We start from the raw sequence: 13,734 nt of genomic DNA, 5'->3' as shown, positions 1-13,734 counted from the left end.
ATTTATATTTTTCTTATAATGTGAATATTGTATAGCAATGAGCATTCCAGCTAGTGCCAGAGGTCATACTTAGCATATCAAACACACAATCTTATTGCATTCTTTCTCCTCTGAGCCGTACCATACTGTCTTTAATTTCCTTTTTCCTTAAGGTCTAATTTTTTCATTCCGGTTTCGAATCTCGTTTCTTTGAACCGAACCGTATACCAGAATACCGTTCCGCTTTATTAATTTAGCTTCAGCGGAATATTGCGAAAGGAATGCAGCAAAACAAAGACTAGGATACAAAAAGACGATTCTTGCGACTTACTCAGCTAATTTAATTGGAATTTCCTTTCAGCCATATGGTATTGAATGCATGGTGAATCAAGAGTCTGGCTTGATGTAATAATAGTAACATTGTGCTATTATAATATTATTGTATAATTTTGAATATGAGGTAATTAGCACGTAATTTATTTACGTAATATGAACTGCATAGATCATGCTCAAATTTACCAAAAAGGAGGACAAAGAAGATTTTTTTAGGGTCATATTTTTTGTTGTAAAGCAGATATTTAACATATTGGCACCTTTACATAAGTTGTTATAGCATGATATCAAAAACGAAACAAATTAAACAAAAACTAGTGCGGAGCATGGAATCGTGCCTTAATGCAAATTTCTGGAATTCCCGTGCCGTAATTAAAAATCTTGGAACGGAACCCAAAAAAACATTACACCAAATGTGCACACATTATGAAAATCTCTATTAAATATCTGATGATTTGATGAGCATAAGTCCAATAATCATTTTTGACCGCATGACACCTTTTAACTTATTTTTATTGGGAGTTCATAACCACTGGACACTTTAATCAGTTCTCATCTTGTCAATACAAGTAAAATGTTTCTTGAATGAACTTCTCGCCAAAAACTAATCAGCACGTCTCCCTATCAATCGAATGTTCTTTGAATTATTCAAATAGGTTGATCAGTGTTTCCGAAATTGCCGACAAAAATTTATATCCGCACACACACACTTACTTACATCCATTTTTTTTAAGGTATGCTAAAATATTTAGAAACCTTTGGAACGTAAAGATATATAAACATTTTTATTTTCGAGTTTTTTGCTTACCCTACGGTAAGTTAACTAGTGGCGCCTTAATGCAAATTGCTGAAACTTCCCGTACTTAAATTTTTAAAAGGTCGGTAAAAATTTTTTTTTGAGGTTTCTGGATTTTTTGTACATTTTTGAAAAGTTGAAACATTTGAAAAAATTGAATATTGGAAAAATGCTTTTTTTTAATTTTGATATTTTATGTTAAGTATTTTTTTTAACAAATCAATTTTATCTAAGGTATTCCAAATTGTGCAGAAACCTTCGAAACGTGAAGATATGCAAAAAATTTCATTTTTGCTTTTTAGACGATTACAATAACTTACCCCATGAGAAGTCAATATAAAAAAGATTAAATATGATAAATAGAAAATTACATGGACAGGTCACAAATATTAGTTATAAAACAAATTTAAATTCAAATTTTGAACAATTACACATTATCGATTTTGATAAACCAAATTAAACAAATATCTAATTAAACACCTAAGTTAAAATTATTATTTTCGCTTTTATCAAATATGTATTAATGACTACTTATTCTATTTGCAATCCTATTATAATTGCTTTAATTATAAACAAACGGCTCGATTCACAACAATACCTATTCGCATTTGCATCGGTCAAACAATTTGAATGACAGATATCTAAAATATTTCATGCAAATCTCATAATAGGCACGAATCCATCAATAGGCTCAATAAATGAATTCCTTTGATGCAGTGAAATTGATGACTTCGGTAGAAATTACCAGAATAAATCCATTTAGTGCTAAAATAAATTTTATTATTACTTTATTGATTTTTATCAAATGTACCACAAAAATATTCGATTAATTTTACGGATTTATTAACCACGACCTAGTATAATAATTCACTGATAAATTACTGAAGATACAAAGTAAATCAGTTCTATGAGGAAATTATGAGCACATATTAGCATTGGCCTTACACAAACATTGTCATGTCGAACAAGGGGCTTAGATTACACATCATCAATTATTCATGAACGTAACGAATTTAATGTCTGCCCTTGTACTTCGGATAGAAACAGGCTTCGGAAATTTATTATTAAATTTCATAAAAGCTCTCTTGGATGTTGCGAAGTGGTTAGCTCAGTTTAAGAAGATGGAGTCGATGTGCGAAATATATAATTTGTGATAATATTTTGTTCGGTCTAATTTTACCAATAATTTATTCCAAATTCTGAGTAAAGTGAAAAAAAAATTATATGATCATCAGAGCTGGTACTGATTTTTAATATGAATCGAATGTTTTTTAAATTATTCAAATCCATTTATCAGTGCTCTAAAAATATTTTATTTTAAGTACCATAACTTTCATTAATCGTATTTTATAGGCAAAACATAAATGATTATAAATTGGACCATAGTGTTTATATATGTTTACATGAGAATTAAATAAACGAAACTTAATTATACCCTTTGGAGGGGTATGCTGATTAGTTTTTAATAAAGGCAGGTCGAGCCGTTTCGTATACGGGGCAAGAAATGCCAAAAACGGCAACTCAGTTTTTAAGAGAACGGAGCGTCCGATTTTAATGATTCAAAAAAACATTTTATCGGTATCAACATGTCTAACAAGATGAAAAACTGATTAAATTTTTGAGAAGGCGGATCTAGCGGTTTTGAAGATTTCGTAAAAGAAGTAAAAAAAATCTATTTGGCGGTCAAAATTTATTTATTAGACATATGCTCATCAAATTTTTAACTTGCCAAAGGAGAAGTTTATGTTTTCATCAAAAAATCCGATTCGCTAATTTTGTTTTCTCGACGGTTCAAGCTATTCTGAATCGAATGAGAGCAAATTTGGAAAAAGTTTGTGTGTGTGTGTGCGTGTGTGTGAACAGATTTTTTGCCGCAAATCGACGTTTTCTCAAAAACGGCTGGATCGATTTCAAAAATTTAAAAGCCATTCGATGTATCTCGATGAGGACTAGCGTTTCTGAGTCTTGTGCGACGATCGGCCGCACCGTTTCTTTGTAAGTCGCAGAAAAGTGAAAAAAACTTCGTCCACGTTTTAGCCCGCAATTCTGAATCGATTTTAAAAATTCAAAAACCGGTCGATAGATATTGATTTTGGGAATCATGCTGATTAGTTTTTAATAAAGCTCGGCCCGGCCGTTTTCTTATAATGAAGTTTTTTTTAAAAAAAATCGATTTTTATGATTTTTTTTAGGGTAGATATCATAGTTTTGTAGATCATACTAAAATATTACGGCCCTACGACAAGTCGTTCAATTTTGAAAATTCGTCAAAATTTGCAAAAATTAGTATCGTTTTTTTGGCATTTGTCAAAATTAAACCTTTGATCGACGTTGTCTCAAAAACGCCTGAACCGATTTCAAAAATTTAAAAGCCATTTAATGTATCTCAATGAGGACTATAATTTGTCAGACATTTTGTGAGACGATCGGCCGAGCCGTTTCTTTGTAATTTGAAAAAAAGTGTTAAACCTTTCGTTCACATTTAAGCTCAAACTACCGAATCGATTTTAAAAAATCAAAACCTGTTCAAAAGATTAGATTAGTTCGGAATGATTCTGATAAGTTTTAGGTGAAAATCTATCGAGCCATTTTCTTGTAATTAACTTGAAAAAAAAATTGAGTAAATTTTTATGGAACTTTTTTGGCGATATATATCATGGACTTATGGAACTTACTGAAATATTACGGCCTTATGACAAGTAGTTTAATTTTAAAAAATCATCAAAGTTTGAAAAAATGAGTATTTTTTTCACGTTTGTTAAAATTAAAATTAGACAATTCACTTGATATAACAATAGAGTACTCGGTCTTAATAAGTATACTAAACCATTAGAGTCCTACAGAAACTGGTTCAATTATAAATAATATTGATTTGAGAAAATTTGCTTTTTGAAAATACTCCGAGTTAACGTGTTTGTTCGTTTTCAACGATGTGTAATAAATCCACTCGAAATACTTTTAATCACTCATAAATTAATTTATTTTTTATTGTAAGTAGATTATTTGCACATATTGAGAAGTTCATGTAACTTGTCTCAAGGCAAAATACCAATACCAACTAGTTTAATTTTGTAATAGGGACACATAGATCCAACTTAACTATTTTAATCATAGTGTGAAAATCATATAAACTACATTACAATTGATTACAAATCATAGTTGGCAATTGTTGAGAGAACAAACCATCCAAATTAAATGGTTCAAAAAACATTTCAGTCGTGAGGACTTGAAGAATTTATTGAGTTTTTCTGAGAGCAGATCCAGCAGTTACAGGAAAAAAATGAAAAATAAGACGTTTGGTGGTCAAAAATGATCACTACAAAGCATTATTATAGATTTATATAAGAATGACTGATACACAGTTGGACTGGTACACAGGTAAACAGGTAGATAAATTAAAAGTATGAACAGTAGGCAAAAAATAAAGATGAAAGGTAAACAGATAGAGCGTGTGTTCTAATTTTAATATTTACTGCATCAAATAGACTGTGCTATACAAAGATCAAAAATACTCTCAATGATTCCAAAATTTGCTCTCTGTTTCCCAAAGCTTAACGTGAGGAAAACGAATGTGGAAAGCTATCTGTAATATTCCAGCAATGTGCAATGTGCAATATGCAGTTGTATCAAAGCATTAGTTAGACAGCTTTACAAATAGTAGCCAACATGAGCTTTTGTACTGCGCTGCTGCTATGCTTTTATCGTATCATAGACTGGCGAGCTTTCGAGCTTTCAAGCTCCGCTACGATCGTTATCAACGATAATTTTTTTTGTCGATTTTGTACAGAAAAATTATTTGAACTATTGAAAATAAAAAACAAATATTATAATAAAAAAGTATATAATAAATTGAAAATAAATTATATTAATTATGATATTAAATAATTATTAATATAATAGTTTGTTTGTTTTATTCTTAATTATATTAGTTAAGTTTCCGTAAGGTAAGTTATAGTAATGAGCCAATAATCAAAAATAAAAAAAATTGCATATGTTTACGTTTCAGGGGTTTCTGAACATTTTAACATTCCTCAGAAAAAATTGATGTGTGTGTGTATGTATGTGCGGATACAATATTTTGTCGACGTTTTCGAGAGTACCGCTCAACCGATTCGAATGATTGAACAAGCAATCGATTCTTATTGATAAGAAAAAATGCTGATTAGTTTTTGCGAAAAGTCGGTCCAGCCGTTTCCGAGATACGAAGCAAAGAGTACAGAGAATGGAAATTTATTTTTTGCGAGAATAGGGCATCCTATTGAAGCATTCAATTCGTAATGATGGGAAGAAGTGGTAATTAGTTTTTGACAAAGGCAGGTCCAACCGTTTTGAAGATACGGAGCTAAACGTGTAAAAAAAACGAACTTTGGGAACAATGCATCAAATTTGAATGATTCAAAAAAATTTTTGCATGTGTTGACAAAACGATTACTTTTGGGAAAATCAAAAAGTTTTTTTTTGTTAATTTAAAAAAAAAAATATTTTTGGATATCAAAAATAATTTGGATCATAATTTTAATTCTAGCTGATATTCTTGAAATTAATAATTTTAACTTTGCATTTCAGTTTATATATTTTTTCAAATTATGAGACAAAGTTTTTCACTCTAACTCCCCAGATGATTAGTTTCCTTATCAATACGAACCAAGTGTTTTTTATTAATTATTCAAATCGGTTGAAACGTGTTCCCGAAATCATCGGTGAAATTTGTATCAGTACACACATATATCCATTTTTTATAAAAAATTCATTTTCGTTTATTTTGAGATTACTATACTTACTCTCAGGGAAGTTAATAACATTCAATATATAATTAATATCAAAAGGAGTTAAAACTACGTAATTATAATTATAAAAGTCATACACGCAATTAAAGGCGATATCATACAATTAAAATTTAATTTATTATATATCTAACACAAATAGATATATTTAATTTAACGATGCCAGACCCCCAAGCTTCATAGCTCCATGGATGATGAATAACCGTTCCACTTCGCTAAAATTCTACTTTATTATCTCTCCATGGGGGGGTTTCAAACAATTTATAAACCTCGGTTTCCTTCTCAGAATGTGTTTTATGCACTTTCATTGTTTCTTATTCGGGTGCCTGTTCATAAATTCACCTTAAACAATAAAGACAACGAATGGCGCCCCCAGAGAGTCAGCCCGGTGCATTCCTTTCATTCAGATGTAACAAAGGATGAACGAACAAATCGCAAAGGCATTGTCATCGCCCAAAAACGATATTGTATGAGTGGCTTTGACACAAAAAGTAATATTACTGATGACTGGAATTAGCTAGGTGTAAGTGGTATTGTGTTTAGACATGAAACGTCCCCGAAAATAATATTTTGTGACTAGTGATGCATTGCATTATGCCTTAGGCAAATATTGCTAATCGCGATTATTCTAGGGATAACTAGTTGGTATTGGTATTTTGCCTTGAGGCAATTTACATAAACTTCCCGATATGTGTAAATAATCGACTTAATCAATGAAAAATAAATTAATTTATGAGTGATTAAAAGTATTCCGAGTGGATTTATTAGTATTTTCTAAAAGCAAATTTTCAAAAATTAACAATATTTATAATTATATAAGTAAGTATAATAAGACCAAGTACTCTATCGTTATACCACGTAAATAGTCTAACGTTAAGTTTTTTTTATTAACTCTTTTATTTACAACTGTCCAGTATAGGACATTCAGTAAATTTAATGGATTTACAATAGTCCACCGAAAAGGTACATTGTATACTACTTTGACATGTTGGAAAATACAACACAGTAGTTGTTTTTCCGATATAAATTTTAACAAACGTCAGAAAAAAAACTATTTATTTTCTCAAACTTTGATGAATTTTTAAGATTAATCTACTTGCCGTAATGCCGTAATATTTCAGTAAGTTCTATAAGACCATGATGATATACATCTCCAAAAAAAATCCATAAAAATCGGCATGATTTTTTCTTCAACAGTTAATTACAAGAAAACGGCACGGTAGATTTTCACCTAAAACTAATCAGTATCATTCCCAACTAATATCTTTCGATCAGTTTTTGATTTTTTTAAATCAATTTGGTAGTATGAGCTTAAATGTGGGAGAAAGGATCAATTTACTAAAAAACGGCTCGGCAGATCGTCTCACAAAACTGACAAACGATAGTCCTCATTGAGATATATCAAATGGCCTTCAAATTTCTGATATCGGTTGAGGCGTTTATGAGAAAACGTCGATCAACTGTCTAATTTTGACAAAAGCAAAAAAAAAGATTATAATTTTTGCAAACTTTGACAAATTTCTAAAATTAAACGATTTGTCGTAGGACCATAATATTTTAGTATAATCTATAAAACTATGGTTTCTACCATCAATTTTTTTAACACGTCATTACAAGAAAACGGACCGGCCGATCTTTACCACAAACTAGTCAGCACGATTCCCAACCAATATCTTTCGAACGGTTTTTAAATTCTCAAAATTGATTCAGATTTAGTGGCTAAAACGTGGACAAAACATTTTTCACTTTTATGATATTTACAAAGTAACGCTAGTCCTCATCGAGATACATCGAATAGCTTTTAAATTTTTAAAATCGGTCCGGTCGCTTTTGAGAAAACGTCGATTTGCGGCAAAAAATTTGTTCACATACATACATAAACACATACTTTTTCCAAATTTAGTCTCCTTCGATTCAGAATGGCCTGAAACCTGGAGAAAACATAAAATTAGCGAATCTGATTTTTTGGTGAAAACATAAACTTGTCCTTCGGGAAGTTAATAAAAGTGCGTCTCATTATTTTAAACTTTAATGATTTTTTCATAATTAAGTTACTTTTTATATTTTAAGATGTTTGCATCACACCACATGAAAAAATTTATTTTTTTAGTTTTCATGTATAATTTTTGATTGAATTTAAATAGTTTTTAATTTAAAACTTGTATAATATATTCTTATGTTAACAAAAAAATAGAATGTAGCGATAACATTTTTTAATTTCTTAAAATTAACCTATATTTTTCTTATGGCATCTTAGCAAAATTGCAACTTATTGACGAATATACTTGTCATCGTTCGATTCAATGACACAAAGTTGTGCACACAGTTCGATGTGAGCACCACAGTTAACTGAATTATATTGTAGTATGTGAAAGAAAGTGTGTTTGTGTCACATTCTTCATAAATAAAGTAACTTCATGTTCTATGAGCCAATTTAAGTTTGGTTTACTTCATGCAGTTAACATCGCATTGACAGAAACCGACTTTTTAAAGTTCACTTCTCTACATTGTATGTAGGTATCTGTTCGTTATTTTCATTCACCTTAGTATAAAATGCATTTCAAACATGAATGCAACTCTCTCAGACCATTCTAATGGTCTAAACCTAGCAAATACATTTGCGTTGTGTGCGCAATGTGAGCTGAATCTTAAGGCATTTGGATGGACGCCCGGGATCTGTGAAATCCATCCACAAAGTGTTTCACATTGTTAACGCTAAAGTAAACATTCGACGAAGATTATATATTATGCTCTGAGCCAAATGCATTACGAGCTTATGAATTTAATAGTTTCAGACGTCCGATTTTGTTTATATAGCTGATGAGTTGGTTAGTTGCTTCATCTGATTAAATTATTGGACACTGTTCTATGTTATATAACAAATCTATCCAACTTGTTTTGCAACTATTATGATTTGTAATAAGCACAATTTTATAATACTATAAGAAAATCATTTTTTCATATCCCACACCGCGTCATCCAATACATTAATTAAAATTTTATTACTGCGGCAGCTCGTAACAAAACAAATTCCATTACCGCAATGTTTGTGCATATTCAAGGTCTTGTTTGTTTACCAAGATACTAAAATATTTTACTCGCAAATACGAGCGAAGACCCTCAAGAGAGCAATGAACGAATGAACCGAGCCCAAAACCATATTCCCCGAGTTGCTGTAATGGTTCTCATCAAAATATGTGTGTGAATTTTAAAATATTCAACCACGAAATGGGTTCAAGTTCATGTGTCAAGATATTAATTTTGAACGACTAGAATAATGACAAAATAGATATATAAAAGACAATGTGTGAACTATCATATCATATTGAAAAGTAGTATACAATTTCATTCTATTCATCCACTTATGGTACTTTATTAACTTCCCGTAGGGTAAGTTGTTGTAATCGTCTAGATATCGAAAATGATTTGTTTGCATTTTTTACGTTTCAAAGGTTTCTGAACATTTTGGCATAATAAAAAATTGATGTGTGTATGTGTGGATACAATTTTTATACAATTTTTTAAGTGTATCACTCAACCAATTTGATTGATTCAAAAAGCCCTCGATTTCTTCTTATGAGGATTAGAGCTGGTTAATTTTTGGCAATTGTAGGTTCAACCGTTTCGGAGATATGCAGCAGAGAGTGCAGAAAATAACAACTAAGTTTGTGAGAGAACGGAGCATTCGATTTAAATTATTCAAAAAACATTAATCTTGTGTTGACGTAATGTTTGAATTTTCGCAAAGGCAGGTCCAGTAATTTTAAAAATCCAAAAAGAAAGTTTTTATCGGCAAGCTGGATTAACTGACATGATTCGATATTAAGAACTTTCAAGAAACTTCAAAATTTTCAAAATGATCAAAGAATTTAAAAAACTCAAGTTTTTAAATAATTTCTGATTTTACAAAATGGGAAATTTGTTTGAAATTTTTCAATATTAAAATTTTTCTAATGCTTTCAAAATCTTCAAAAATATTCAAAAAACTCAAAAAATCCTAATTTTTCTTTTCTGAGCTCTTAAAATTTTTTAATTGCGATACAGATAGTTCCAGCAATTTTCCCCAAGATTGTTGAATGACGATTTGAAATTCCAACTGTTCGGAATTTTTGTCAACTTTTTTTTATCTTAGAACGCGGTCTATGCAATTTTCTGGATGTTTTTTTTTTAAAAAAGCTCGGTCAATAGCAGAACTAATCAACTTTAGTCTTTACCAAATTTTATTTTATGATTCTAAAATTATAGGAATCACTGCAAAATCGAAAAGATAAACTTCGATGTAATTAGTTTTTAGTTAACATCATTTTATGTAATTAAATGTTAATTTTTTTAGCATATTTAATGAAACTAATGAATAGAGTTCATAAAGCAACAAAAATATAAAAGGCCAACAAAAAGTGGTTGAATTACAAAAATTCATTAAAGTTTATAATAATTAGCTGCGTTTTTAGCACATGTAAGCGTGTTTATGTGCACTATATTAAAAATGATTATTTACAATTATAAAAAATATAGGTATAAAATATACATATTTTAAGCCTGTTCTAATGATATCTTCAAGAAAATACGGAGATTATTTTTTCAGCAAAAGCAAAACTTTCGAAATTCAATCAATAATTAAAAATTTAGTTTATATCTATATTTTTATGTAATATAACTATTATCTATTAATTACTTAACCTATCTATATAATTAATTACCTAACCAATGTCGCATTTGTACAAAATGACAAAAAATATTCTGTGTAATTTAAAATCCCCGATAAATTATGCAAAATAACCACTACTCTCCCAACTGCATTCACCACTATTTCTATATACAATATCCTCATCCTATGGAGGCTTGTTATTATAATGGTCGTTGTTTTGTCTCCCAGGAATAATTTTCATCTTCCCAGTGGCTGAATTCCGAATCCTGTACGACGGCGGTATGACGGTATTCTGTTGCAAAGAAAATGATTAAGTCCCAAAGCTCCGGGCATACAATTTGCTTCATGAAGAAATGCGACGCGGTTTGCAATTTGCGTAGATCTTTGCAGAAAATGCATTTGCATAATGCGCCAGTACGAGCATTTAGTACTAGTAAAATATATGGGCGGGGTGGATGGAAATTATTATTTTTAGTTTGTTTGGGAAAATTTTTATAAAAGATGCGGTGTGTAATTTGATCAGAATTTGTATTTATAATTTGAATTTTACCAACTAGTTGCTAAAATTTCCCGACAGATGTAATTGACTTAATTAACCGAAATTGAGATTTAGATATTCAGATTAAATTTCAAGTGTTTATTTCGAAAATAAGGTAGAGCCGTATATTTTCGTGGGTTCTTCAGGACCATGATATTTATCACCATAAAAGGTTTCATTCAAAAATATATTTTTCAACAGTTTCAACTGCCTAGCCGATCTTTGTCTAAATCTAATTTGCAAGATTCAAATAATATGCTTTGAATAGTTTTTATTTTTTTCAAATCTTATCAGAGCTGTTGGCTAAAACGTGGACGAATTAATTACAAGGAAACGGCTAGGACAATTGTCGCACAAACCTGAGAAACGATAGTCTTCATTGAGATACAAACATTAAATTTTTGAAAAACGTTCAGACGTTCTTGAGAAAAGTCAATAAAAGATCTAATTTTAACAAACGCCAAAAAAACGTCACTAAATTTTACAAACTTTGACGAATTTTTAAATTCTTCCCAGGGCCGTAATATTTTAGTATGTTCTAAAAATCCATGATATCATAACAAGTTGGTATTTGTATTTTGCCTCGAGACAAGCCACATGAACTTCCCTATATATGAAATTAATCGAATTAATCAATAAGAAATAAATTAATTTATGAGTTATTAAAAGTATTTCGAGTAAATTTATTACTCATAATTGAAAACGAAAGAACACGTTGACACGGAGTATTTTCTAAAAGCAAATTTTCACAAATCAATAATTTGTATAATTAAACCAGTTTCCGTACGACTTTGATGATTTAGTATGTTCATGAAGACCAAGTACTCTATCGTTATACCAAATAAATCGTCTAATTTTAATGTTTTAACAAACGTCAAAAAAATACTCTCTCTCAAACTTTGATGATTTTTTTTTAATTAAACTACTTGTCGTAAGGCCGTAATATTGCAATAAGTTGTATAAGACCATGATATATATCATCAAAAAAGTTTCATAAAATCGGCTCAATTTTTATTCAACAGTAAATTACAAGAAAACGGCTCGGTAGATTTTCACCTAAAACTAATCAGTATCATTCACAACTAATATCTTTCGAACAGTTTTTGATTTTTTAAAATCGATCCGGTAGTATGAGCTTAAATGCGGACGAAAAGTTTAACACTTTTTTCACACACTATTCTTTAATGTTTTCAAACAAGTATCATAACAATTCGCGTAATGCTCGTTTAAAGTATTATTAATAATATACTTCAAATTACGCGTTTAGATAATAATTGTTCCAAAAAAAACTCCATTAAAAGGTGATAACAAGTATTTTAATTACCTTACTTAAATTTCTGTCCATTATTTAATGACATATATCACACTTATTTTTAATATAATTTCTAATTTATTTTTCTCAAAAAAGACAATTACCTACAGCTGGCGCGCTAGAATAATAAAATACGACGCAAGTAATTTGAATTAATGTTCTTTATTCTATTTGCACCTTCGTTTTCGGAGTATTAAATTTAAATTTAAACGACGGATTTAATTATGAGGAAAATATGAGACGTGGTACAGGTCGGTGCTGACGTTGAGAAATGCACTTTTCAATGAAATTATTTTACTTGAATTTATAAATGTTGCTATGCAAAGATTTTTAAATAATGTGACATCATAATTAATTGAGTTTGTCTTGAATTTATTTAAAAATAAATAAGAAAACACTTTGTGACTTTATTCATAGAAAGTTGCATTTAAAAAAACACAAGTTAAAATATTTATAATTAAGATTTACAAATAACTATGAGTATTCTGCATACCAAGTTTTGATATGATTCAACCTGTTAATAGAATTTCTAGTCCACTGGCGGCTGTATAGCAATTACGGTCGATTATTATTAGAATTTAATCAAATGTGCATACGAATTCATCATTCGAGATACAGACGGAGCAGAGTTCTAATAGAAATTTGGCCGTTTCTATCTATATATCTGAATGCAGAAACAATGCCGAATCGCGAATCGACGTCCACCGAAACATTTTAGGTCAGGACCTATAAATGTAATTAATTTGATCAAAGTCCGACACGCATGTTCATTACTAATGCGACTACCGACTCCGTACGATAGTTTTGGCGGACAAATGTACAAGATCGCTCCGAAATATCAAAACTAAATAGTTTTAACTAACAGCATGAATTTTATATAACTTTGAATGAAATTTATATGCGAAGAAACAAAGATTATGATTGCAAAGTTTGGCTTAAGATATATAGAATGTATGTATTCAGTTTGATGGCCAAATCTACAAGATCGCTCCACCGTATCGAGTTTGAACGCACCGGAGAGTTTTAAATGAAGTTTAATAAAAGCAATTTTTTAACTAGTTGGTATTAGTATTTTGCCATTAGGCAAGTTACATGAACTTTTCGTAATGCTTAAATAATCGACTTAATCAATAAAAAAATAGTTTATGAGTGATTAAAGTACTCGGAGTAGATTATCACACATATTTGAAAACGAACGAACACGTTAACTTGGAGTATTTTCTAAAAGCAAATTTCAAAAATCAATAATTTTTATAATTGAACCAGTTTACCGTAGAACTTTATGGTTTAGTATGTGTATTATATCAAGTACTCTATTATTACACCAAGTAAATCGTCTAATTT

General features: G+C 30.0%; 1 protein-coding gene across 1 annotated transcript in view; it reads left to right on the top strand.

The window, feature by feature from the left end:
• Positions 1–4,455: 4,455 nt before the first annotated feature.
• LOC113388358 (protein turtle homolog B-like) overlaps positions 4,456–13,734 on the top strand; it is a 55,037-nt gene continuing 45,758 nt past the window's right edge. The window contains exon 1 of the mRNA XM_026625744.1: positions 4,456–4,486. Within this exon, the coding sequence (XP_026481529.1) occupies positions 4,456–4,486 (31 nt within the window). The remainder of the gene's footprint in view (positions 4,487–13,734) is intronic.

Source organism: Ctenocephalides felis, unplaced genomic scaffold, assembly GCF_003426905.1.
Source record: "Ctenocephalides felis isolate EL2017-DRISC unplaced genomic scaffold, ASM342690v1 CF-g0.4_SCAFFOLD_03572, whole genome shotgun sequence".
In the NCBI taxonomy this organism is placed as follows: domain Eukaryota; kingdom Metazoa; phylum Arthropoda; class Insecta; order Siphonaptera; family Pulicidae; genus Ctenocephalides; species Ctenocephalides felis.
This window is presented reverse-complemented; position numbering and strand designations above follow the sequence as displayed.